Source organism: Dipodomys merriami, unplaced genomic scaffold (genome assembly GCF_024711535.1).
Source record: "Dipodomys merriami isolate MVZ:Mamm:240054 unplaced genomic scaffold, mDipMer1.0.p SCAF_19, whole genome shotgun sequence".
NCBI classification, from domain to species: domain Eukaryota; kingdom Metazoa; phylum Chordata; class Mammalia; order Rodentia; family Heteromyidae; genus Dipodomys; species Dipodomys merriami.
The window spans coordinates 22,997,871-23,024,525 of NW_027203270.1; the positions used below are offsets into that span (position 1 = coordinate 22,997,871).

General features: G+C 40.5%; 1 protein-coding gene across 1 annotated transcript in view; it reads left to right on the plus strand.

Moving 5' to 3' along the window:
- The first annotated feature begins 425 nt into the window (after positions 1-425).
- The window catches only part of Ddx42 (DEAD-box helicase 42), a 36,771-nt gene continuing 10,541 nt past the window's right edge, over positions 426-26,655 (plus strand). The window contains exons 1-11 of the mRNA XM_070027747.1: positions 426-597; positions 13,483-13,719; positions 16,755-16,905; positions 18,156-18,217; positions 19,786-19,822; positions 20,590-20,739; positions 22,511-22,615; positions 23,678-23,797; positions 24,939-25,115; positions 25,484-25,612; positions 26,500-26,599. Of these exons, the coding sequence (XP_069883848.1) occupies positions 13,499-13,719; positions 16,755-16,905; positions 18,156-18,217; positions 19,786-19,822; positions 20,590-20,739; positions 22,511-22,615; positions 23,678-23,797; positions 24,939-25,115; positions 25,484-25,612; positions 26,500-26,599 (1,252 nt within the window). The 5' untranslated portion in view covers positions 426-597; positions 13,483-13,498. The remainder of the gene's footprint in view (positions 598-13,482; positions 13,720-16,754; positions 16,906-18,155; positions 18,218-19,785; positions 19,823-20,589; positions 20,740-22,510; positions 22,616-23,677; positions 23,798-24,938; positions 25,116-25,483; positions 25,613-26,499; positions 26,600-26,655) is intronic.

The following is a 26,655-nucleotide window of genomic DNA, read 5'->3' on the forward strand; positions in this document are numbered from 1 at the left end:
CCCCTGGGCCCGAGTGTGATAGCCTATGTTAGTCTCCCGTAGAGATCCGTCAGGTTGTCGTCACACTGAACTGGTGCTCCGGAAGCTATAAGTGGCCATGCTCTATGGGACCATGTGGACAGAGACATAAAGGTGAAATGTTGCTAAGGTCGATTTGCACGGAGAGTCGACATTTTTATGGAAATGTAGTTCTTGGCCAACCTCTTTTCTCTTGGACGGCTAACCTGTCAGCTCACTCAGTTCTCATCCTACAGGAGCCCAGAAACAGGTTTCCTTCAGAGAGGGATTCCGGATTTTTAAAGGCGGGCATTAGCGAGGCCTTCCGGGAACCTTACCCCCGCCCCCTCTAGGCTCCGCCCCTCGGCCCGAGATTTCCTCACTGCGCATGTCAGACGTGCTTTTTCCTCCCCCCCCCCCTCCCCCAGTCAGCAACGGGCTGTGAGGCGGCGGTGGTAGCAGCGGCGGCGGCGGCGGCAGCGAAAGGGGCGGAGAAGAAGGAGCACGGCGGGATAAGGCCTGAGCCGCGCGTAGTCGGGGGCCGTGGCATTCTCACCGCGCCAGTGGTAGTGGCAGCTACCGCTGCATCTGTAGCAGCAGGTTTGTGTGAAGGTGATGTGTAGACGCTGGGCCGCTAGCCCTTGGGGGCACTAGAGGTAACTGTGGGGCCTAGCGAGGGCCGAGGAACCTCGGTCTCGCTTAACAAAGAGTCGGAGAAGCCTCCGGGCCCAGGGAATCGGGAGTGGGACGGAAGTGTAGTCTGAAGCCTCGAGGGATGCTTCAGATCGGCGTCGCCCACCCACGGTCACCCCCCCCCCCTCGCTAGCCTTAGCGAGACCCACTTGGCTGCTTTCCGGAGGCGGCGCCTTGCTGAGCTGGGGGAAAGAATTTGCGGGACGTCGGGTTTGGAGGCAGGGACGGCCACCAGGAGGATTCTGACCCAAGTGGGCAATAGTTGGTAGTACATGTTGACAAATCAGAAGACTATAAAAAGACCATGATCTTTATAAAACCGTGAGTAGATCCCTGATTATCATCACCATAGTTACAAACTTTTTTTTTTTTGCGGCCTTCTTGAGAATCTGATTCGAACAAATAATTTATATGGATTACAAGTGCACGTTCTAAAAACTTAAGGAAAGGCTGTCATTTTGGTCAGAAAGCTCTCATCATTTACCTGAGCTTTCTCTCTTTGACCTCCCTCTTTTAGGCTACCAGGTAGTAGTTTATGGCTTCCCTGTATGTTACTTTTGGTAAAGGATATTTCTGTGTCCTCCCTCATATTCAGATTCTAACAGACAGGGACTAGATCTTAACTTACTGTAAACTTATTAGAGCTCAGTCCAGTTCTGGGAGGTAAGAATTGAGCAGTAAGTATTTAGTTCAAAACATTCTTTTTAAGACTTTCAGCGGTGAAAAAAAAGGTGTTTTCCTGTAACTCGAAGCAGCACTATATAACCTAATGCATCCAAAAAGTATGTTTATTGATGTCTACTGTGTGCTTATTCCCTAGCACTGTTTTATTTAGTATATCTAGGATAGGTGTCTGGCTGTCCTGTGCCTTCATAAAACTTAACTCTGTAAAGTGAGGTAGAGAGACAGATATATTGTTTGTTAGGTGCCTAAAGGGAGAAAAAAAATAAATTGGAAAGGAGGATCAGATGATGTTGCAATTTGCAATAGAGTGGTAAAGGAAGTCATTTTAGACAAGCTGATACTTAGACTGGAAGGAGGTGAAAAGGGACTGAGCCCTGGAAGCATGGAAGAGAGGAATGTTTCAAGCAAGCAAAAAGACCTTGAAGAGAACAAAAATGTTACAATAGGGGACCAATGTGCTTGGAGCAGAAGCAAAGGAGGACATACATAGTAGCAGATAAGATGAGGAAAGAAGAGAGATAAAGTGGTCAGCATTTAGGACACCTTTTATGCTATTATGAAGGTTTCAACTTCCAGATGTAAAAGATGAGAACCATTTGAACAGAGGGATGATAAATTTTGACTTACATTGTAATAATGTAGTGTAATTCATGGAGGAATATGGTTCTTCAGATTTGTGTCCTGTTACATTCATAGTTACCAGCCCTTAGTTCCAGTCAACTAACAGGAAATGATACTTCTACCATTACCAGCAATTATTTATATTGTTTTTGGTTTTAAAGATACTGTTTATTTATTTTTGTTCTGGTCCTGGGGCTTGAACTCAGGGCCTGGGCACTGTCTTGGCATTTTCTGCTTAAGGCTAGTGCTCCTAACACTTTAGCCACAGCTCACTTCCAGCTTTATAGTGGTTAATTGAAGATAAGAGTCTCACAGACTTTCCTGCCCAGGCTGACTGAACCAGATTACAGGCATGAGCCATCAGTGCCTGGTTCTTTTTGCCGCATTACTTTTCTTCTTTCTTTCTTTTTATTTGTACTAGTAGTGGAGCTTGAACTCAGGGCCTCACACTCTTAGTTGACTTTTTCTTTTTCTTTCTTTTTTGGTGGGGGAGGGGCTCCGGTCGTGGGGCCTGAACTCTGGGCCTGGGCACTGTCCCTCAGCTCTTCAGCTGTAGACTAGCGCTCTACCACTTGAGCCTCAGTCCCACTTCCAGCTTTTTCTGCTTATGTGGTGCTGAGGAATCGAACCCAGGGCCTCATGCATGCAAGGCAAGCACTCTACCACTGAGTCACCTTCCCAGCCCCCTAGTTGACTTTTTTGCTCAAGGCTGGGACTCTCCATACTTGTGCTTCTGGCTTTTTTTTTTTTTTTTTTTGACTGTCATAGGGCTTGAACTCTGGGCCTGGGTGCTGTCAGCTCAAGGCTCTACTACTTGAGCCACAGTACCACAGTGACAGTTTTCTGGTGGTTAATTGGAGATGAGTCTCACAGACTTTCCTGCCCAGGCTGGCTTTGAACCACAGTCCTCAGATCTCGGCCACCTGAGTAGCTGGGATTATAGGCTTGAGTCACCAACACCCACTTTGCATCTGGCTTTTTGGTGGTTAATTGGATGTGTTTTATGGATGGCTTTGAATTGTCATCCTCAGATCTCAGCCTCCTTCGTAGGTAGGATTATAGGTATAAGCTACAAATGCCCGGCGTCACTATTTTTTATTTTAGGTGCAGTGTCTACATGTATATCACACAATTTTTCCAGCACAACAAATTTTTGGAATAGTAGAGTTGTGTGGGTTGTTACCTGTCAAATGTCAAGTGGCATTCACCTCAGAGAGAGGCCTTCAGTAGCTTCTTATATGCTTGATTTCCTTTCACAGCACTTTTCTACCTGAAATTAAATGCTTTGATTGTTGTTGTTTTCTCCTCTGACCATATTGTAGCCTGAAGGTTATTATACTCCCTGAAGGCCATGTCTGATTCCATTACTATATCCTTAGAGCCAAGAACAGTCTCTTGACACAAAATAAGAACCCAGTTTAATTTAGTGATCGCTGTAGTAGTTATATAGAGGTTAGATAACTTATTAGGAAAATTATCATGGTAGTAGAGATGAAGAAGGGAAGAAGAGTATATGTGAGAGACAACTCTCATAGTACTTGACCTTCAACAGAAGAAACTGGCTATTTGTCAATATGAAACAATGGATGTTGTTACTAAAATTCCAATTATTCTCTTTAAAGCAACTGCTCATTAAAATTTATGGTTCTATATTATAGCTAATTCTTTACAAATTAAGTATATATTTATTGGTGGTACTGGAGATTGAATTAAAGCCTCACACTTGCTAGGCAGCGCTCTACCACTTTAATCATGCCCTCAGTTGAGTGCTACTTTTTAAAGAATTATTATTGGGGTTAGAGGCATGGCTCAGTTGGTAGAATACCAGCCAGTGAGCAAAATGGCAGGTATTTGAAACAAAAAAAAGAAAATTATTTGCAGTTTTGGGGACCAAATCAAGAGCCTGCACAGTTGTGCAAGTGTCCATCACTGATCTACATCCTCAGCCCTTAAAAAAGGAATCCTAAGAGAATAAAAGACCTGATTTTCCTGTGCTTGCATTTCAGAGTAGATTGAGGCCTAGGTAGACATTGTTGCTCTCATAAATTAAATAAAATATCCATCTAAAATTATATTCAAATAGAATTTTGATTTTTATGTTTTGTAGCTTTTTTTAAATTATAAAACATGCTCGGTAAAATATTAACCATTTTCAAGTATACAGGCAGTGGTATTAAGCATATACACTGTTTTCCTATTATCATTATTATCTAGCCATAGAACTGATAAAACTGAAACTCTACCTATTAAATAATATCAACCCATTAACACTTCTAGCCCCTAGCAATCACTGTTCTACCAGTTTACTTTCTGTCTTTAAATCCGGCTACCAAAGATCCCTCATATAAGTGGAATCCTATAATTTGTCCTTTTTTTGGGGGGGGGGTCCAGTCGTGGGGCCTGAACTCTAGGCCTGGGTGCTGTCCCTCAGCTCTTCAGCTCAAGGCTAGCGCTCTACCACTTGAGCCACAGCGCCACTTCCAGCTTTTTTCTTTTTGCTTATGTGGTGCTGAGGAATCGAACCCAGGACCTCAGGCATGCAAGGCAAGCGCTCTACCACTGAGCCACCTTCCCAGCCCCTAATTTGTCCTTTAGTAACTGGCTTATTTCACTAAAAGCATAATGTCCTCAAGGATCATCCATGTTGTAGCATGTTAGGATTTTCTTTTTCCTTGGGACTAACCCAGTACTTTACATATCTTAGATATAGGCACTTGACTATATCTCTCCCCACACCCCCCCCCTTTTTTTTTTTGTCTGTCATGGGGCTTGAACGCTGGGCTTCAGTACTGTCCCTGCACTCTTCAGCTCAAGGTGAGCGCTCTACCGCTTGAGCCACAGGGCCACTTCCGGTTTTCCAGTGGTTTTATTGGAGATAAGTCTCACAGACTTTGCTGCCAGGGCTGGCTTTGAACCGTGATCCTCAGATCTCAGTCTCCTGCGTAGCTAGGATTACAAGTGTGAGCCACCAGCGCCTGCCCCTCCCTTTTTAAGCTAAAATTCCATTATATGTATATTGTATTTATTTTGTTATATATGTTATACGTATCTATAGCTATGTCACTCATTGTTTAGCCATTCATCTGTCAGTGTTCTATCACATTTATCTTTTGGTTATGATGATTAATGTGTGAACAATTACCTGCTCAACTACCTACTTTCACTTTTTTGGATGTATATCCTGAAGTTGGATTGCTGCATTATATGGTAAGTAGAAATGATCTTTTGAAAACCCACTACATTATTTTCCATAGCTACTTAACTATTTTACATTCCCACCAGCAACGTGTAAGTATTCTAAATTGTCTGTTCATCTTGGCCAAAGCTATTTTTTTGGGGGGGGGGTCCGGTCGTGGGGCCTGAACTCTGGGCCTGGGCACTGTCCCTCAGCTCTTCAGCTCAAGGCTAGCGCTCTACCACATGAGCCACAGCGCCACTTCCGGCTTTTTTCTTTTTGCTTATGTGGTGCTGAGGAATCAAACCCAGGGCCTCAGGCATGCAAGGCAAGCAAGAGCTCTACCACTGAGCCACCTTCCTAGCCCCACCAAAGCTATTTTCTGTTCTTTTGTTTCTCGTGGTAAATAGACACATACGTGTCTATTTATAAAATATAAATGTAGGGCTGGGAAGATGGCTCAGTGGTAGAGCGCTTGCTTGGCATGCATGAGGCGCTGGGTTTGATTACTCATTACTACATAAGCAAAAAGAAAAAAGCCCGAAGTGGCGCTGTGGCTCAAGTGGTAGAGCGCTAGCCTTGAGCTAAAGAGCTGAGGGACAGCGCCCAGGCCCAGAGTTCAGGCCCCACGACCCGACCCAAAAAAACCCCAATATAAATGTATCTGGGCCCCGTGGCTCAAGTATATAATCGTAGCTGCTCAGGAGGTTGAGATCTGAGGATCTTGGTTCCAAGCCAGGCCTGGCAGAAAAGGCCCCATGAGACTCTTACCTCTAATTAACCACTCAAAAACCAGAAGTGGCACTGTGGCTCAAGTGGTAGAGTTCTAGCCTTAAGCACAGAGAGGCCAGAGACAGCACCAAGGCCCTGAGTTCAAGCCCCATAACCGACAAAAAAAAATTATGTGTATATATGTTTAGTTGGTCAGCTGGATTCTTGTTTTTCTTTTCATTTGGTTTTATTCTTTTCAATTGGTATTTTCATCTGGGTTCACCCAAAGCTTCACATTTATTTGTTCTACTATGGAGCTAAGTTCCTGTCTCTAGGTACTTCCCAGTTTGATAATCAGGAGCCAGTGAAACATGCCTGAAAGACATCAGACCTTGGCCACATCCCTGTCATAGAATTTCTTTTTTTTTTTTGTCGGTTGTGGGCCTGAACTCTGGGCCTGGGCACTGTCTCTCAGCTCTTCAGCTCAAGGCTAGCGCTCTACCACTTGAGCCACGACGCCACTTCCGGCTTTTTTTTTCTGCTTATGTGGTGCTGAAGAATCGAACCCAGGGTCTCATGCATGGGAGGCAAGCACTCTACCACTGAGCTACCTTCCCAGCCCCCTGTCATAGAATTTCTTTACAGTCTTGACATCTACAGTGAATACAAATAAGATGTTGTCTTCTGTGTTTCTTGTGGCAGGTTGGTCAGGGAGAACTTGGTAATGACATGTGGTCAGGCATGTTTCTCTTGTGAGTACTCTTCTGAAGATATGTGTGCTAACTCTAGAGTTTCAGTGTCTGGAGAGATGACATACAGGTGTGTGTGTGTGTGTGTATGTGTGTGTGTGTGTGTGTGTGTGTGTGTGTGTGTGTGTGTGTGTGTGTGTGTGTATTTTTGTACATACACATTTTGTGGCTCTGGATACTTTTTAACACTGCATTGTCCTTCAGAGTTTTTGCTTTGCTTCAGCTTTGGAAGGAGCAAAAGCTTCCTTCTTTGCTTTTAGGAATATTATATTAGTGGAAAGCTATTATTTGTTTTTTGTTTTTTTGTTTTTGCTCAACGCTAGCACTCTGCCACCAGGAGCCACAGCTCCACTTCTAGTTTTGGGGTAGTTAATTGGAGATAAGAATCTCTAGCTCTTCTACAGGGCTGGCACAAGTAGCTAGGATTAGCTAGGTTTTTTTTTTTTTTGGGGGGGGGTCCGGTCGTGGGGCCTGAACTCTGGGCCTGAGCGCTGTCCCTCAGCTCTTCAGCTCAAGGCTAGCACTCTACCACTTGAGCCACAGTGCCACTTCCGGCTTTTTTCTTATGTGGTGCTGAGGAATCGAACCCAGGGCCTCGAGCATGCAAGGCAAGTGCTCTACCACTGAGCCACCTTCCCAGCCCGCTAGGATTAGCTAGGATTATAGGCATGAGCTTTAGTACCTGCCTATTTGTTTGTTTTTAATAGTTGCTATCCTAATGAAAGTGAAACTGTGTCAGGTTTTTTGTTCTTTTTGTTTGTTTGTTTTCCCCCAGTCCTGGGGCTTGAACACCAGGCCTGGGTACTGTCCTTGATCTTCTTTTAGTGTAGGCTAGTGCTCTTCCACTTGAGCTATAGCACAATTTCCTGCTTTTTCTGAGTGGTTTATTGGAGTTAAGAGTCTCACAGAACAGACTTTCTTGCCCAGGCTGGCTTTGAACCTTGATCCTCAGATCTTACTTTCCTAAGTAGCTAGGATAACAGGCAAGAGCCACCAGTGCCCAGCCTCAATTTGGTTTTTATTTGTGTTTCCTTAATTATTAATGATCTAGGGCATCTTTTTTCATGTGCTTATTGGCTATTTGTATGTCTTTGGAGAAGTGTATTAGTTCTTAACCCATTTTAAACTGAACTTGTTGAGTCTGCTTTTTTTAATGAGATCTTAGAAGTTCACTAGGATATGCAGGAAATCATGTGATAAACACCTATGTCCCAAGCTATTGAGTGATTCCATTTGTCATAAGTCTGTTAAGTTTTTATGAAAGTAGAGGTGAGGTATCAAAGTTATTTAATATGAGTTTTCTAGCTTGCTAGAAAAGATGGAGTACCAGCTGTATTAATTACAATCTGAAAGAAAGCTTTCTGTTGTGTGTACCAAAAGAAAAAGTTTTGAATAGACCAACAAAAATAGTAGGACTATAGTTACCTTTTAAATATCCTTATTATATTTTGACCTACTAAGTATGTAAGGGATGTCTATTCAAACAATGCTTAGAAAATGCAAATTATTAGCCTATGAAGAGGTCTGTAGATCTTCTCTCCTTTCCTCCTTCCACTTTTCGTCATACCACCAATAGAAATTAGAGTGGTTATCTGGCTTAGTCTGTCAGCTATAATCTCTCACACTTTGGTGATTGTCAAGGTTCACCAGCCTTATACATGTTTTTGTTTTGTTTTGGTCGGTTGTGGGTCTTGAACTCTGGGCCTGGACACTTCTCTCAGCTCTTCAGCTCAAGGCTAATGCCACAGCACTGCTTCTGGCTTTTTCTGTTTATGTGGTACTGAGGAATCGAACCCTCATGCATGCAAGGCAAGCACTCTACCACTGAGCCACCTTCCCAGCCCCTTATACATTTTTTTTTTTTTTTTTTTTTTTGTCGATCATGAGGCTTGAACTCTGGGCCTGGGCGCTGTCCCTGCACTCTTCAGCTCAAGGCGAGCGCTCTACCGCTTGAGCCACAGCGCCACTTCCGGTTTTCTAGTATTTTATTGGAGATAAGAGTCTCACGGATGTTCCTGCCCAGGCTAGCTTTGAACCGTGATCCTCAGATCTCAGCCTCCTGAGTAGCTAGGATAACAGGCGTGAGCCAACCGGCGCTGGCTACATGTTTTAAAAATAGGAAAAACTAATCAAGAGAGTTAAGGGTGATCTGGCTTAGATTAAGTGTAGATAGTTCGGGAACAAGATTTATAATAATGGACAGGCTTAGTTGTTTGGATGAATATTTATTCACTCAAAAAAATGTTTTTCAAATGTTAGGGATCCATCCAAGGGTCTTGCACAGGTGCTCTACCTTGAGCTACATCCCTAGTCCCTCATTCCACATTTTTTTAGTATTACACAAGAAAACACTGGTGGATGAGATAGGGAAGTTCTTGCCTTTATGGAACTCACATTCTAATCAGTAAGCTGTATAGAATCCACTATTGTTTATTCTTGCAAGAGGCAAGTGGTTGGGGGAAATAGTATTGTGTTCTGAATCAGCTAGTAAACTGATTGCTTTTGCATGTTGCTGAATCTGAAAGGCAGTAAGCAACTTTCATCTGTAGAAAGCCAGATTACCTGCTTATTTGTAGCAAAAGTAAGTTTTTAATTTATTTAGATATATTGGGGTGGTTTGAACTTAAGGCCTCAGAAGTTTTGTTTTGTTTTCATTTTTATTTTTATTTTTGTGTGACATAGGGCTTGAACTCAGGGCCTAGATGTTACTCCTGAGCTTCTTGTACTCAGGCTTCTTTTGCTCTACCACCTGAGCCACATTAGGCTTTCTTAGTAGTTTTTTAGGGATGAGAATCTCATGGACTTAATTGCCCAGCCTGGCTTTGAACCACATCATTAGATCTCAGCCTCCATGAGCCACTGGAACCTGGCTAGAAGTTGCATTTAAAAACTTTTTATCTTCAAGAATTTGTACAACGAGGTTGCAGAAGTTGCATTTTAAAATTAAGTATATGATTTGCTTGCTGTATAGTTTGAGCTCTTTGATTATATAGTGGGACTAATTTATATCTCTATTATCTCCTTCCCACCAAGTCTGAGAAAAGAGTTATTTACTCCTCTTATTAAAAGCTTTTAGGGCTGGGAAGGTGGCTCAGTGGTAGAGCGCTTACCTTGCATGCCTGAGGCCCTGGGTTCCATTTCTTAGCACCACATAAGCAAAAAGAAAAAAAGCCAGAAGTGGCGCTGTGGCTCAAGTGGTAGAGCGCTAGCCTTGAGCTGAAGAGCTGAGGGACAGCGCCCACGCCCAGAGTTCAGGCCCCAAGACTGGACCAAAAAAATAAATAAATAAAAGCTTTTGATCTTGTCTCTTCAGGTCTCAGGAACTCATTCTTATGACTTCTTTCTCTGTACAATTTTTCCAGATCTTTTGATGTTTCTTCTTTGGCATATGAACATGTTTATATTTTTTTCCTTACAAAGTAAATACTATACTTGAGAAAATTTTCTTGATGATCAATGGAAACAGCCTACAAAATAATCTTTATTTCTCGATCCTAACCACACTTTATACCAAACTGATGACTCCTGGTTGCATTTTTTCTTTCCAAACCTTATGCATGCTAGGCACTCTGTCACTGAATTATATCCATCATCAGCCATTCTTTGCATGTTCAGTGGGGCTTTTTAGTTTTTATCTTAACCTGGCTTCTTGTTAGTTTTAGTTTTTGACATTAACATTTCTTCTTTGTCATCCTGTGTTATACTGTTCTTCCTATTCCTTTTTGGAATTTCATGTAAGTCGACACCTGTTCCCAGATATTGATATATCCTAGGATTTCTCTTGCCTCTTGTTCTCTGTGCCCTCTACAGATACTTCATTCAGCTCTCTAGCTTTGATTTAGAGAGAATAGACCATTCTCTGTAGTTCTAGACACTGTTTGACATTTCTCCTTAGCGCTCTCATAAACACATCGTGCCTCTTGCCTCCTTTACCAGACTTAGCAATTTCCATCTGTTGATCACACCATCACTGTTCACCCTGTTTTTAAAGCAGAAGTCTCTAGACATGTTGTTTACGGTCCTTCAACAATGTTCATGTAAAAGAAGTTTACTGAATTCTTTCCACTTTGGCTTGAAAGTCCGTTATAAACATTTTTGTATTTCTTCTAATAATAAACAGCACAAAAAAGAAAAAAGTGAAGACCAAGTAACTGCTATTAAAATTTTAATTGTTCTCCAACTATATATAACACTACTTGAACATACATAAAACCACCTTCTTGCTGAATGCCCTTTTTCTTTTAGTGTTTAACAGTTACTTCCAGAAATGTAAATAATAATTAAAATTTTGAAAAATTGGGTTTCATTGACTAAAAATTATATTTTAAAAATTGATAGTAGCTAGGTATTGGTGGTTCATGTCTGTGATCCTAGCTACCTACTTAGGAGAGTCAAGGTTCACAGTCAGCCTGGGCAGAAAATTCTTTGACATTCTTTTTTTTTTTTTTTTTTTTGTCATGGGGCTTGAACTCTGGGCCTGGGCGCTGTCCCTCAGCTCTTCAGCTCAAGGCGAGCGCTCTACCACTTGAGCTACAGCGCCACTTCCGTTTTTCTGGTGGTTTATTGGAGATAGGAGTCTCACGGTCTCTCCTGCCCGGGCTGGCTTTGAACCGCGATCCTCAGATCTCAGCCTCCTGAGTAGCTAGGATTACAGGCGTGAGCCACCAGCGCCCGGCAATTCTTTGACATTCTATCTCCAGTTCTTTGAGACTAGAAGCATGGCTCATGTTGTAGAATGCCAGTCATAATAAAAAGTGCCTAGCAAGTGCCATAGGCCCTCTTTTGAGATCAAGTCTCAGTTCTGGCACCAAAACAACATATATACACACACATGCACTCACATAAACCAAACAAATGATAGTAAGGAATAAAGGGTACGTACCCAGAAATAGCTTTGTAGTATTATATGAAGAAATTTGAAACTAAAATAACAGATCTTTACTGTTGTTTTTAAATATTGTGTACATATGTATACATGCATAAAAAATAACAATATACCTGGGCACTGTGGCTCATGCCTATAATCCTAGCTACTTAGGAGGATGAGATCTGAGGATTGCAGTTCAAAGCCAGCCCAGGCAGGAAATCTTTTGAGACTCCTATCTCCAATTAACCACTGGAAGTGGAGCTGTGGCTCAGAGTGGTAGAGTGCTAACCTTGAGCAGAAAAGCTCAGGGACAGCACCCAGACCCTGAGTTTAAGCCCCAGGACTGGGAATAAAAAAATAATAGTAACAGGATATAACACAACTACAGGTCACTAGATGCCAGTAGCACACACCTGTAATCCTAACTGCCTAGAAGACTAAAGGATCCAGGTTTAGAGCAAGCCTAGGCTGACACATCCAATTAACCAGGAAAAAAAAAGCTGTACATGGAGATACGTACGGCTCAAGTGCTAAAAGAAAAAAGTCAAGTGCGTACAGAACACCTGAGTTGAAACCCCAGTGCTAGTACTAACACCTATGCACAAATCAAACCAAACAGAACACATCCTGCATGTATAAGATAGGAAATTTCAGATCATTTCAAATTTTATTTCTTGTGTTTCTATAAAACTTCGGTAAATTATATTGGAAATGTTTGCTTTAAAAAAAAAAAAAGCCTGGTGCCGGTGGCTCACACCTGTAATCCTAGCTGCTCAGTAGGCTGAGATCTGAGGATCGTGGTTCAAAGCCAGCCCCAGTCCATGAGACTCTTATCTCCAATAAACCACCAGAAAACCGGAAGTGGCGCTGTGGCTTCAGTGGTACAGTGCTTGCCTTGAGCTGAAATGCTGAGGGATAGCATCCAGGCCCCAGAGTTCAAGTCCCACAACCAACAAAGGAAGCTAGGAATGTCCCTTAGTGGTAGAGTGCTTGCCTAGCATGCATGAAACCCTGGGTTCGGTTCTCAGTACCACATAAACAGAAAAAGAAGTGGTGGTGTGGCTCAAGTGGTAGAGTGCTAGCCTTGAGCAAAAGAAGCTCAGGGACAGTGTCCCTTGCCCTGAATTCAAGCCCCAGGATAGGCAGAAAAAAAGGGGGAAAGGGGGCAAAACTAATCCTTGGGATTGGTTGAAGAGGTGGCTCAGGTAATAGGGTGCTAGCCAGTTAGGGAAAACATTAGGTACTGAGTTCAAGTCCCAGTCTTGGACCTAAGAAAAAGGATACAATTTGTTAGCTGGTTTTGTTGGTATTTATAAAGAAATTTGGGGAATTTATTTATAATCCTTAATCATAAGCCAGCTGAATACTTGAACCACTGTATCACTGAATTGTTTCTTTATGGATACTCTTCTAATGGGCAGTTGCTCAATAGATGCATGGCTCATAAGTTCTCTTGAGAGACACCTACATAAATACTGTCTTTAAATAACTTGTCTTTTAACTTTAGATTTTTTGATTCTTCTATCTGTTATTACCCAGAAGGTAGTTATTTGGGATAATCTGCTAATGGCATCTCAGTCTTTGTTACAGTAAACATTATAACTCATTATAACCTCAATAAGCTGTTGGTTAGTAATCAAATCCTTTTGAAGAGGATGATATTAAATACCACATTCTTTAGTTTGAGGTAAAATTAATAAGTTTATTCAGTATTGTAGAAAACAATCATTTGGTTGAAATTATTTGATATATCTGAAGGCCAATATTATGGTTTTTTTGTTTTTGTTTGGTGGTGCTGGGTATTGTACCTTAGGTTTTGTACATACTGGGCAAATGCTTTACCAACTAAGGTAATACTTCTGGCCTTACTGTTACAGTTTTCATTGAGAAGCAGATGTTTCAAATAGAATTGTAGGTAGAGGTTGAAAGAAGCATAAAAGTCTTTATAACATTAGATTTATATTCATGCATTTTGTCCCAAACAGATCAGTTACTGGCACGATGAACTGGAATAAAGGTGGTCCAGGCACTAAACGGGGGTTTGGTTTTGGAGGTTTTGCTATCAGTGCTGGCAAGAAAGAGGAACCCAAACTCCCACAACAGTCCCACAGTGCCTTTGGGGCAACTAGCTCTTCTTCTGGATTTGGAAAGTCAGCTCCACCACAGCTTCCTTCTTTCTACAAAATTGGATCTAAGCGGGCCAACTTTGATGAAGAAAATGCGTAAGTGTAATTCCTCATGAGTTAGCAGAAGTGGACCTTTGACTTATTCAATCCATCCATTGGTGTTGAGGCAAAGAAACATGGTTTCCCAAATAATACATTGGTTTTTCTCAGTTGTGTCATTCCTAATAAGTTACTTATTTGTAAGAAATATAATAGTTATGTGCTTCTTGAACCTTTTTTCATTTCCTGAGTCATACTGAAAGTGTATGGTTGCAATATTTGCGGCCATTGATACTTTAATACTACTTTTGGTGGTCTTTGATACAGTCTTTTATTGATACCATATAATTTTTTTTTAATTTTACTTTATTTTTTGCTGTGCCTGGGGCATGAACTCAGGGCTTGGGCACTGTCCTTAGCCTCTTTGTGCTCTAGGATAGTACTCTACCACTTGAGTCACAGCACCACTTCTGACATTTTCTGAATGGCTTATTGGAGATAAGAGTCTCACAGACTTTGCTTTCCCAGGCTGACTTCAAACTGTGATACTGAGATCTCAGCTTCTGAGTACCTAGGATTACAGGTGTGGGCCACTGGCACTAGGCTCATATAATTTTTTCATAAGCATATACAACTGTCAGAATTGGTAGAAATAGTTTATCTTGACATCTACGTTTTAAAATTTATTATTTAGCTGGGAAGGTGGCTCAGTGGTAGAGTGCTTGCCTTGCATGCCTGAGGCCCTGGGTTCGATTCCTCAGCACCACATAAGAAAAAAAGAAAAAAGCCGGAAGTGGCGCTGTGGCTCAAGTGGTAGAGCACTAGCCTTGAACTGAAGAGCTGAGGGACAGCGCCCATGCCCAGAGTTCAGGCCCCATGCCCAGACCTCCCCCCCCCCCAAAAAAAAAAAAAAAGAAAATTTATTATGTTGTAACATCTTAAAAAAATTGAAAATTTGGATTTTTTTTCTGTAGTTCTCAGAAAACAGTAATTTATAATTTTTTTATTTTACTTGTCAAATAAGGTGATGCTAATAAACAGCTGGGGTTTGGTTAAGTTTAGCTCTAGGTTTTATTTATTTATTTTCTAGAACTTGATAGCCCAAGCTATCTTCAAGTCATGATCCTCCTTTACCAGCCTCTTGAGTCCTGGGATTGCCTACATGTTCAGTTATTTGTTTATTTTTGTTTTTTCCCCCCAATTTTTTTTAAAATTTTATTTTACTGTAAAGAATACTGTACAGAGGGGTTATAGTTACATGAGTAAGGTAATGAATACATTTCTTGTCTAGCATTATTAACTCAATGTTCAGTTTTGAACTCTAATTTCTTTTTTTTCTTTTTTTGGGTCCGGTCGTGGGGCCTGAACTCTGGGCCTGGGCGCTGTCCCTCAGCTCTTCAGCTCAAGGCTAGCACTCTACCACTTGAGCCACAGTGCCACTTCCGGCTTATTTTCTTTTTGCTTACGTGGTGCTGAGGAATTGAACCCAGGGCCTCAGGCATGAGCCACCTTCCCAGACCCTCTTTTTATTTTTTTTTATCAAGGTTGGGCTACACCTCCATTTCTGGCTTTTTTTTTTTTTGGGTCCGGTTGTGGGGCCTGAACTCTGGGTCTGGGCGCTGTCCCTCAGCTCTTCAGCTCAAGGCTAGCGCTTTACCACTTGAGCCACAGCGCCACTTACGGCTTTTTTCTTTTTGCTTATGTGGTGCTGAGGAATTGAACCCAGGGCCTCGAGCATACAAGGCAAGCGCTCTACCACTGAGCCACCTTCCCAGCCCTTTTTTTTTTTTTTTTTTAATGGTTAGAGATAGATAAGAGTCTCATCCACTTTTCTACCTGGGCTGGCTTCAAACTTCAACCCTAAGTCTCAGCCTCCTGAGGAACTAGAATTATAAGAATGGTGCCTGGCAAGAATTTTTTTTTTTTGGTCGGATGTGGAGCCTGAACTCTGGGCCTGGGTGTTTTCCCTCAGGTCTTCAGCTCAAGGTTAGCACTCTACCACTTGAGCCACAGTGCCACTTCCAGCTTTTTCTGCTTATGTGATGCTGAAGGACTCAAACCCAGGGCCTCATGCATGCAAGGCAAGCCCTCTACTGCTGAGCCACCTTCCCAGCCCCATAAAATAAAACTGTCCTAGAGTTTACAACTTTTCTATCTTTAGACCCAAGGTGCTGGAATTACAGACCTTGGACTCCATGCCAACTCCACAATAGCATTTTAGAAAGCCTAATACATTATTCAGAAATTAAATACAAAATTATCCTAGCAAACCTCTAACTGATTGAGGATATTTTTCATTAGTTAGACTTACTGGATAAGTGAGTGTATATTATTGTATTTGTTTATATATGATATATATTAACACGCATAGATGCCATTGTTACATGTAGTATTTATCTATCTATAAACTTGACAGTGCTGGTGTTTGAACTCAAGGCCTTGTGCTTGCTAGGTAGGAACCCTACCAGTTGACTCATGATTAGTAAGTGAGTCCTTAGCCAAAGATTTGAAAGTCTCTAATTTGACTTGCATAGTACTCTCTTAATAATAAGATATACAGGGGCTGGGAAGTTGGTCAGTGGTAGAGCGCTTGCCTTGCATGCATGAGGCCCTGGGTTTGATTCCTCAGCACCACATAAGCAGAAAAAGCCAGAAGTGTCTCTGGCTCAAGTGGTAGGGCACTAGCCTTGAGCTGAAGAGCTGAGGGAAAGCGCCCAGGCCCAGAGTTCAGGCCCCACGACTAACCAAAAAAAAAAAAAAAAAAGAGAAGAAGAAGAAGAAAATAATAAGATATACCATAATAAAAGTTTATGCTAGGGGCTAGGAAGTTGGCTCAGTGGTAGAGTGCTTGCTTGCATGCATGAGGCCCTGGGTTCGATTCCTCAGCACCACGTAAGCCGAAAAAGCCAGAAGTGGGGCTGTGGCGCAAGTGGTAGGATGCTAGCCTTGAGCTGAAGAGTTGAGGGACAGAGCCCAGGCCCAGAGTTCAAGTCCCATGACTGACAAAAAACAAAAAAAAGTTTATGCAAAATGAAGAATTCATTGTCTCTAGACTAAGTATTCACTTCACCAGTCTGCATTTTAATTTTTAGGTACTTTGAAGATGAGGAAGAAGACTCCAGTAATGTTGATTTACCTTACATTCCTGCTGAAAACTCACCTACACGCCAGCAGTTCCATTCCAAGCCAGCAGATTCTGACAGCGATGATGATCCCTTGGAAGCATTCATGGCTGAAGTGGAGGCAAGTATCAACATTTATTTCATTAAAATAGCTCAAAAATAGTGAACAATCCTTGTTCAGAATTTTTCTATTCTATTTTCTTCCCCCTTCTTGACTCCTTCATTCTTTCTCTCTCTTCCTCCTCTTCCTCATTCCTGCCATTGGTTGCCTCCTTTGCTTTTTCAGAATTTTGTTCTCTACTTCTACTTGCCCTCTTTGTGAACTGTAATCCTCGGGTCTTGGGGCTTGAACTCAGGGCCTGGGGACTGTCCCTGAGCTTCCTTTGCTTCCTTTTCTCCAGGCTAGCACTCTACCACTTGAGCCACAGCATTTCTGGCTTAAGGATTTTAACCTAGGGCTTTATGCATGCTAGGCAAGCACTCTACCACTAGGCCACATTCCCAGCTTAAGGTTTTATATTTGTGAATGAAGCATTTTTGTTAATTTCTTCATGCATGATACATGAATTGCAGGTAAAATATCTGCAATATTGTGTAGTCCACATACAGACAAGTTTCTAGAACATTTGGATATTTGCTTGAAAAAAAAGGTAAAGGTAAGTACTTTGCTTATATCAAAATTCAATCAAGGGGAAGTGGCACTGTGGCTCAAAAGGTAGAGCATTTGCCTTGAGCTGAAGAGTGCAGGGACAGCACCCAAGCCCAGAGTTCAAGCTCTACGACCGACAAAAAAAAGTACATTTGATAAAATTCAATCAAAGTGTTGGGAATGTGGCTCAAGTAGAATACTTGCTAGTAAGCAGAAGGACCTTAGTTCAAATCTCTGTTTTATCAAAATGTAGTTGTTAAGACAAACAATGAAAACTATAATGACAGATATTCCAATCTGCAAATTTTTTTCTTGAGTTTTTCCCCAGGCCAGCCTGGACTGTGATCCTCTTATTCACACCACCAACCTAGCTACAATGACAGGCACATGTCACCATGCCCAGGTTACTGGTTGAGATGGTCTTGTTAACTTTTTTTCATACTAGCCTCAAACTGCAATCTATCTACTCAGCTGTGCCTGGATTAATCTGCAGACTTCTGTTTCCTCCTTTCCTCTTTCCTTCCTCTACCTATAGTAACACATGTCTATCATTTATTTGGACAGTTCTAGGTTTTGAATTCAGGTCCTTAACACCTGCTAGTCAAACACTTTACCAATTGAAACATATCCCCAGCACTCTAATCTTCAAAGTCTTGAAAGAAATTTTGCTCTCAGTTTTTTTTAGTTCATATGATTCCATTACAGCCTTTTTGTTTCAATAGGATCAGGCAGCTAGAGATATGAAGAGGTTGGAAGACAAGGACAAGGAAAGGAAAAATGTCAAGTAAGTAATTTTCTTCTTCAGAAAAGTTACCTGAAAATTGCTAAAGTACTGCAAAGACTATGTCACCAGTGTTTATAGGAGAAAAAAAATCAAAGTATATAAAAATGTCTTAGATTTCCCTTTATCTTGATTATCTGTGTAGGTATATAGATGGCAGAAGTCTATATTTGCAATAATTAAAAGGCATATTCTATTTGGTAGAATAATATTTGGTCTTCAATTATAAACAATGGTTTGGGAAACAAAATGAGTTACAAATGTGGGTTGGGGAGAAAATTTATTAAAGTTTGAGTTCATTGTCCTATTTTTCATCCTATGATTAAAATAAAATAGATTAATATCTGTATGATTGTTTATGAGAAATAATGGTGATTATATAATATAACCTGTATTATTAGCAATAAAACTTTGTTTCATTTAAAGAATGACAACAAGCCTTAGTAACTATAGGCAGAACTTTATTGCTTTATTTCTGGGAAAGACAAGCCCTTTTCTGAGCTAAATATATATAATATATATGTTTTGTTTTGTTTTTTTCTTTTCTTTTTGATCGTGGGGCTTGAACTCTGGGCCAGGGCACTGTCCCTTAGCTCTTCAGCTCAAGGCTAGCACTCTACCTCTTGACCCACAGTGCCACTTCTGGTTTTCTGGGTGGTTTATTGGAGATAAGAGTCTCATGGACCTTCCTGCCTGGGCTGGCTTTGAACCGAGATCCTCAGATCTCAGCCTCCTGAGTAGCTAGGATTATAGACGTGAGCCACTGGTGCCCAGCTTGAGCTGAATATATTTTTAAAACTTTTCCTGACAGGCCTGGTTAGCTTTTTTCTCCCTCTGCTTGGCAGAATGAGTGCTTCAGGTTCTTCCCAAGATTCCTGTGTCATATGAAGTATCAACTTACAAACATATGCTTGTTGTATATGGGATCCTTCTTCCAGCTTCACTACATGGGTGGTGTTGCTGATGGCCTTAGAAATTGCATTTGTTCTGAGTCAGGTGGGAAGTGTTTGGAAAGAGATGCTTATAGGAGCTAAACAAGCAAATTTTGAGGAATGCAGAAGGTGACAGTATTTTTCTTCTGTGTAAACTGCTTAGGAGTCTTACTTCCAGACTCTGAAAGGTGAAAATATAATTTTCCTTTCTATCTCCCCCTTCCCTCCCCATGGCAGCTGATTTTGTCTGAGTGCAATTACTCTAGAGATAGAAACTTTGGGAAATAATAAGAACATATGTATACCAAATGCGGGGTATTTTTTTTTCTCTTTAACAATACAACTGTGTTGTCTATCTTACCTTTATGAAGCAAGTTTTTACTCTTTATACTGATGATAGTTACTAATGTTTATATAGTTACCGTATCATCCCATTAAAAAAAATGTGAAGTGTAGGTCATAGGGAAATCACACCTATATGATGAGTGTATAGTTTACAGTGTGCTTATTTGCTGCTTTGTTATTGTTAGTGTTGAGAGTTCCTGTCCTGTATGGAATTCAACACTAATCTTCTGTAAGTATGGAGCTGGGTATGTGGAACATTTGCAGGGAAGTTTGTTTCTCCGCTTGTTTTTCCAGGGGTATTCGAGATGACATTGAAGAGGAAGATGACCAAGTGAGTTCCTATGCAGTATTTCTATCTTTTATTTTTACCCCACAAAGTCTATACTAGGGACAAGGTAGAGTTTGTCTTTACTAAAATGGCCATTATTGACATTCATCAGGGAATGTCCTTTTTACCTGTGAGACCAATTGGTAATATTTTAAAGATTGATGTGGCTTCCTCTCCATGTTAAAGATAGAACCTTTGATCATCTGACATCAAAGCAAATACAGCTTTATTCCGCTTACTTTTTAAAATCCAAGAGTGTCTATTCTGAATAAATCTGTTGGTAGCCTCTAGCAGCATCGTGCTACCTCTTTCTAAGGGCTCTGTTTGTCATTCTTGTATTTCATGGTGGAATGTTAATGACTGGTAGTTAGAATTTCCTTTTGCCATTGTTCACTTGTGGGATGGTAAGAGTCAGAGTGAGCAGTGTAGCCCTTTCAAGGTTTGTGACTTAATCACTGTCAGCTTCCAAACTTGGACTGGTAAAGCCAAAGTATGTGTTCTGTAGCCCCCAACCCACCCAGAAAAACTGGAGCAGACAGCTTTGTAAATTATTTACCAAACAAGTTAAATCATTGTGTAGTACTAACTGCCTTGCTCATTTCTTCTGAGTACCATTATGGTAAAAGGAGTCTTCACTAGTGAAAGTCTTGTCTTGGTAGGTATTTATTTAAACTTATAAGGTCTTCTGGTATACTATGTGCACTAATTACAAGAAGAAAAATGTTCTTAGCTCGGCTTGGGAGTGAATGCATCCTTGTGCTTTCCTGCAGGAAGCTTACTTTCGGTACATGGCAGAAAACCCAACTGCTGGTGTGGTTCAAGAAGAGGAAGAAGACAATCTGGAATATGATAGTGATGGAAATCCAATTGCACCTTCCAAAAAAATTATCGATCCTCTTCCTCCCATTGATCATTCAGAGGTATGGTGTTTCTTGCTGAATTTGAGTCTTGTTTCCCTGAGTTTAATGTTTAGGTTTTCCCAATAGCTGAGTGCTTTTTCTACATATGTAAACTATAGAAAGTAGAGGGTTTTGTTGTGTGTTTACATACATACATACATACATACATACATACATACATACATACATACATACATACATTCATAATGTACTTTGATCATATTCACTCCCTCTCTTATTCTTCCTTATTTGCCCTTCCTCAAGTATTCTTATGCCTCAGCCTTCTAGGTTCTAGAATTATAACAGTTGTGCACCACCATGTCCAGCTCACCAAAGTATCTTTGAATGCATCTAAGATGAAAATTTTGTTCATCTGTCCTTAAATCCTTCCTGAAAAGTAAGTTTACCCAGGCAAGGTGGCTCAGGCCTGTAATTCAAAGTACTCTGGTTGAGGAGGCAAAAATCTGTAGGATTGAGATTCCAGGGCAGACATTAGAGAGACCCCCCATCTTAAGAAATAAGACAGATGTAGGGGCTGGGAAGTTGGCTCAGTGGTAGAGTGCTCGCCTTGCATGCTTAAGGCCCTGGGTTTGATTCCTCAGAACTACATAAGCAGGGAAAAAAAAAGCCGGAAGTGGCGCTGTGGCTCAAGTGGTAGAGTGCTAGCCTTGAGCTGAAGAGCTGAGAGACAGCACCCAGGCCAAGAGTTCAGGCCCCATGACCGGACCCTCCCCCCCCCCAAAAAAAAAAAGAAGACAGATGTGATGGCATGGTTTGTTGTCTCAGCTAGGTAGAAGGCATAGGTAGGAGGGTCAGTCACAGTCTGAGGCTGGCTCCAGACAAAAAGCAAGATCTTATCTGAAGAAATTACTAAAGCAGTAAGATTGAGGCTGTGGCTCAAGCTTTTGAGGGATTGTGGGCAAGCAGGAGATCCTGAGGTTAAACCCAGTACCACCAAAAAATATTTCCTTTAATAGACATTTTCATGGTATTAGAAAGATGCATTTAACCAAATTTGTATGTGGTAATGTTTTTACTGTAAGCTGTGGAACAAGCAGCAGAAATGACCACCTCTCTCTTTAGAGTTAAAAATACTTTCTCATGGTCAGATGTGGTGGTACATGGTTATAATCTCAGCACTTTTAAGAGGCTGAGGCCAGAGGATCAAGAGTTCAAGGCCAGATTAGGCTTCATTATCAACTGCTTATACAGTGTCTAAAACTGTTAGATTGGTTTTTTGTTTGTTTATTTTTGTTTTATTTTGGTTCTATGGAACAGTGTTTCACTGTGTAGCACCAGATTAGCCTCTAGCCCAGAATCCTGCCTCAGCCTCCAAAGTGCTGTGATTACAGGTATATACCACCAGATCTGTTTAGTCCCTTTTTTTAAAAAAACAAAGTACAGAAATCTCCAGATGAGATATTGGAAATGTTTTTAAAATGCTAGTGAATCACTTAATCCAAAACATATTTAAATATTATTTGGTGGAATACCTTTTGTAGGATGTATGTCCTCTGAAGTCTTTGGCATTGCAGATATTCTCTAGTCTGCTTCAAGGTTGTTAAAATCTGACCTGTCCCTGAGGGTCTTATAGGAAGTCGGTTGGTGTTTAAGTTGAAAATAGGAAGAGGTATAGGCTGTAATTTTGGGAAGATTGTCAAGAGTAAATGAATTTATTCTTTCTAGCAGAAAAGGTTTTATTTTGTAATATTTGTAAACATTTTGCATTAAAATCAAACTTACAGGATTGACTCTTGAATTCTAGACTAACTTTGAATAATTGGACCTGCAGATTGACTACCCACCATTTGAAAAAAATTTTTACAATGAACATGAGGAGATAACCAACCTCACTCCACAGCAGCTAATAGATCTTCGGCACAAGCTCAACCTACGGGTAAGAATCAATATGCAAGTGTTTGAGTATTATTAATGTTAGTCTAGGTTTATTTTTTATTGCCCTCCTAAACCTAATAACATTGGATTTCTTTTCTAATGATCCCTGAGCTATCTTTGCTAGAGTAACAATCCCTGGGGCTTATGTGTCTTTATTTGATTGTTTTTTTAGTCTTCAGGTAAGATATTTTAGACTAGGATAGTTTTTGGTTTGTGTATTGTCAGTTTTGTATATTTTATGCTTAGAGGGTAAGGAGTAAAGCATAGCAATCTCTTCAGAAAGAAGAAACAGTAGATAACATTTTTTAAATAATGTGATACTTCTCAAATTCTATGCAATGTTCTTTAAAAATAAATAATAGAAATTAATACCTTTTTTTTTTCCTGGGGCTTGCACTCAGGGCCTAGGCACTGGCCCTGAGCTGTTTTTGCTCAAGCACTCTGCCACTTTAAGTTACAGCACCACTTCCAGTTTTTGAGACAAGAAGATTTAGGTTCAAGACTAGCTTAGGCAAGGAAGTCAGCAGCACTCTTTCTTAAATACAGGCTGAGTATGGTGGTACCTGCCTGTAATTCCAGCTTCTTTTGGGAGACAAAGGTAGGAGAATCAAAATTTGAGGCCTGTGCAGGCAAAAACGTGATATTTTATTTGAGAACTGCTAACAAAGAAGCCTAGAAGCATGGCTCAAGTGCAGAGCCCTGGTACCACAAGAAAAAGGAGAGTACATTTTATTAATTTTTGTACTATCTGGTTATGCAAAGTAGAAGATCAGAACAATAGCTGATAAGTTCATCGAATAGTTCAATGGTTTTTATTTTTGTGAAAAACTTGTTTAGATTGGAGATTTTTGTAATCTTTTGAAATCAAATGACATAATTATACATGAGTTTTATAGATGAGTTGTTACACTGAAAAGTTTTGCCTTTTTAGTATATCCTTTTGGCTGCAAATGTATATTTTCACTTCATTTGAAGCTAAAATGCTAGATCTAGCAAGTATACTGTGCTTCAGATGCTGTTTATGTTGAAGTACAAGTCATACCTGGAGTTGTCTCTTCTCTAGGTCTCTGGCGCTGCACCACCTAGACCAGGAAGTAGTTTTGCTCATTTTGGTTTTGATGAACAACTTATGCACCAAATTCGGAAGTCTGAGTACACACAGCCCACTCCAATACAGTGCCAGGTAAGTAAAACATAATGAAAGTAAAGGAAAGTATCTAGTTGACAAGTCAAAGCAGTAGAACAGAATTTAATGTGAAACTTCGGCTTAGTGTTCAACTTTTCATTTAGTTAAGGTGGGATGAGGGAATACATATATGAAGTCCAAGAGTATTTTTTTAATTTAAAAATGAAAGAGCATGCCGAGCACCAGTGGTTCACGCCTGTATTCCTAGCTACTCAGGTGGCTGAGATCTGAGAATTACAGTTCAGAGCCAGCCCTGGCAGGAAAGTCCATGAAACTCCAATTAACCACTAAAAACCGGAAGTGGCGTTGTGGCTCCAGTGGTAGAGTGCTCATCTTGAGCTGAAGAGCTCAGGGACAGCACTCAGGCCCAGAGTTCAAGCCCAACAACCAACAAAATAAATAAATTAATTAAAGGGCATACATATAAATTATTTACTACTACAAGTTGCTAAATAGCTGAAAAATGTTCTTTCATATCTGCTAAGTACCTTGAAAATATGATATGAAAGTATTTTATGGCCTAAACCTAACAAAAAGATTCAGAATGCACTATATCTATGCAAGATCTTTCTTGCTGAGTGTATGGCTCAAGAAGTAGAGTACTTGCATAGCTTGTGCAAGTCCCTTGGTTCAGTCCCTAATACCACCCAAAACAAAATGACCCCCACGATTTGTACATGGTCAAATTTACCACTACCAGTGACTAGAATTTCTTTGTCTTTGACCTAAAAATTTTTGTTTATTACTGAACAAAGTGGTTTCTGATCTCCTATATTGGATTTATTTATTCCTATACAGAAAACGTGAATTTTCTTTGTATTGTCTATGCCTTCTCAAGGGGAGGACATTTAAAAATTTTGAGCAGCTCCTTTATAAATTGTTACAAATTTATAAAGTTGAAAAATGGAAATATTCATATCCTGGTCATGGTGACTGATCCACGTGAAGAGAATGGTGTTATTTCCTATAAATCAAGAAGCTATGAGAATGTCAGGTTTTCCTCCCTATTCATGGCTAGTATGTTTTTGTTCCATTGGAAGTGAATGTCATTAATAGTCATTTATACTTTCCTAGGGGGTCCTTCAGTTCATCATTAGAATTAAAATTTAAACTGTATATACTTTTTATTTTCCATTAGGGTGTGCCTGTGGCATTAAGTGGTAGAGACATGATTGGTATCGCCAAAACAGGCAGTGGAAAAACTGCAGCCTTTATCTGGCCCATGTTGATTCACATAATGGATCAGAAGGAATTGGAACCAGGTGATGGGCCAATTGCAGTTATTGTTTGCCCTACTAGGGAGCTTTGCCAGCAGGTATGTACTTTGTATGTTATATGCCCTTTTCCATATGTGGGATAGGAAGGGACTAACTGCTAGTCAAGTGGGTAGAATGACAGGGAACTTTGGGGGGAATGGGCAGAGATATTGTGGGAACTGTTTATTATATTGTATACTCACAGGAATTTTTCTCAGTGAATTCATTTTTCTTTGTAGAAAGATAATGATAAAATCATGACGAGAAGTAATAATTCCATGCAAAATTTTAACCTAATAGAATGAATAAACATGGTTTAGCCATATTTCATCTTCTGTAGTATCATACCTCATGTTCATACCTTTGGGGTATGATAAGATATTTGTTAGGTTTATACTTTGTTAATATGTTATTAACAACTTTATAGATCCATGCAGAATGCAAGAGGTTTGGGAAGGCATATAATCTTCGCTCAGTGGCAGTATATGGAGGAGGGAGCATGTGGGAACAGGCCAAGGCCCTTCAGGAAGGGGCAGAGATTGTTGTATGTACCCCGGTAAGTATGTCTTGTGTTTAAATGACTCCTTACTCTCTCAGTATGGAAAATAGTTTTGGAGAGAATCCCTTCTCCCCAAACGTAGTACATAAAACAGGGCTGGGAATACCCTAATGAATCACAGCTTCTGGTTTTGGTTTAAGAAAGATTGCTTGGCCAAAATAGCAATCCAGTAAGAGTATCTATGGTCATAGACATAGACATAACCAGCTACACTTGACCTTTATTTCAAATAGTTGGGTTTTTATTATTATTATTATTCTCCTAAAAATGGAACTGCAGTTTCTAAAGCACAAAGAATAGAAAGATGAGCCGGGCGCTGGTGGCTCACGCCTGTAATCCTAGCTAATCAGGAGGCTGAGATCTGAGGATCGCGGTTCAAAGCCAGCCCGGGCAGGAGAGACCGTGAGACTCCTATCTCCAATAAACCACCAGAAAACCGGAAGTGGCGCTGTAGCTCAAGTGGTAGAGCGCTCGCCTTGAGCTGAAGAGCTGAAGGACAGCACCCAGGCCCAGAGTTCAAGCCCCACGACCGACAAAAAAAAAAAAAAAGAATAGAAAGATATTCACAGTGTGGTTAGAACTGCCCAGAAGATTGTGTATATAAAATCCATGAGTAAGGTTTCAAACCAGATATTTCAGAATGTATTTTAAGAGTGATTCTGGCCATCGAATATAAACCACAAGTAATATAAAGGAAGAATTTAATAGAGTTTTCAAAATCTCTGTTTCTTGGACTGTGTAATATGTAAATAAAGTTTAAGGATGTCAGACCAATATCTATTACTAAGATTAAAGAATTAGCACTTTTGCCAAGAGTTCAGCTTGAGAAAGTCTCTGTAAATGCCTTTAATTTTTACTTAATATTTACTTTGTGAATCTCATAGGGTCGACTAATTGATCATGTGAAGAAGAAAGCTACCAATCTTCAAAGAGTGTCTTACCTTGTGTTTGATGAAGCAGATCGAATGTTTGACATGGGATTCGGTATGCCTTGAATACATTTCTTCTGTCGTCATGATATTACTTTTTTTTTTTTTTTC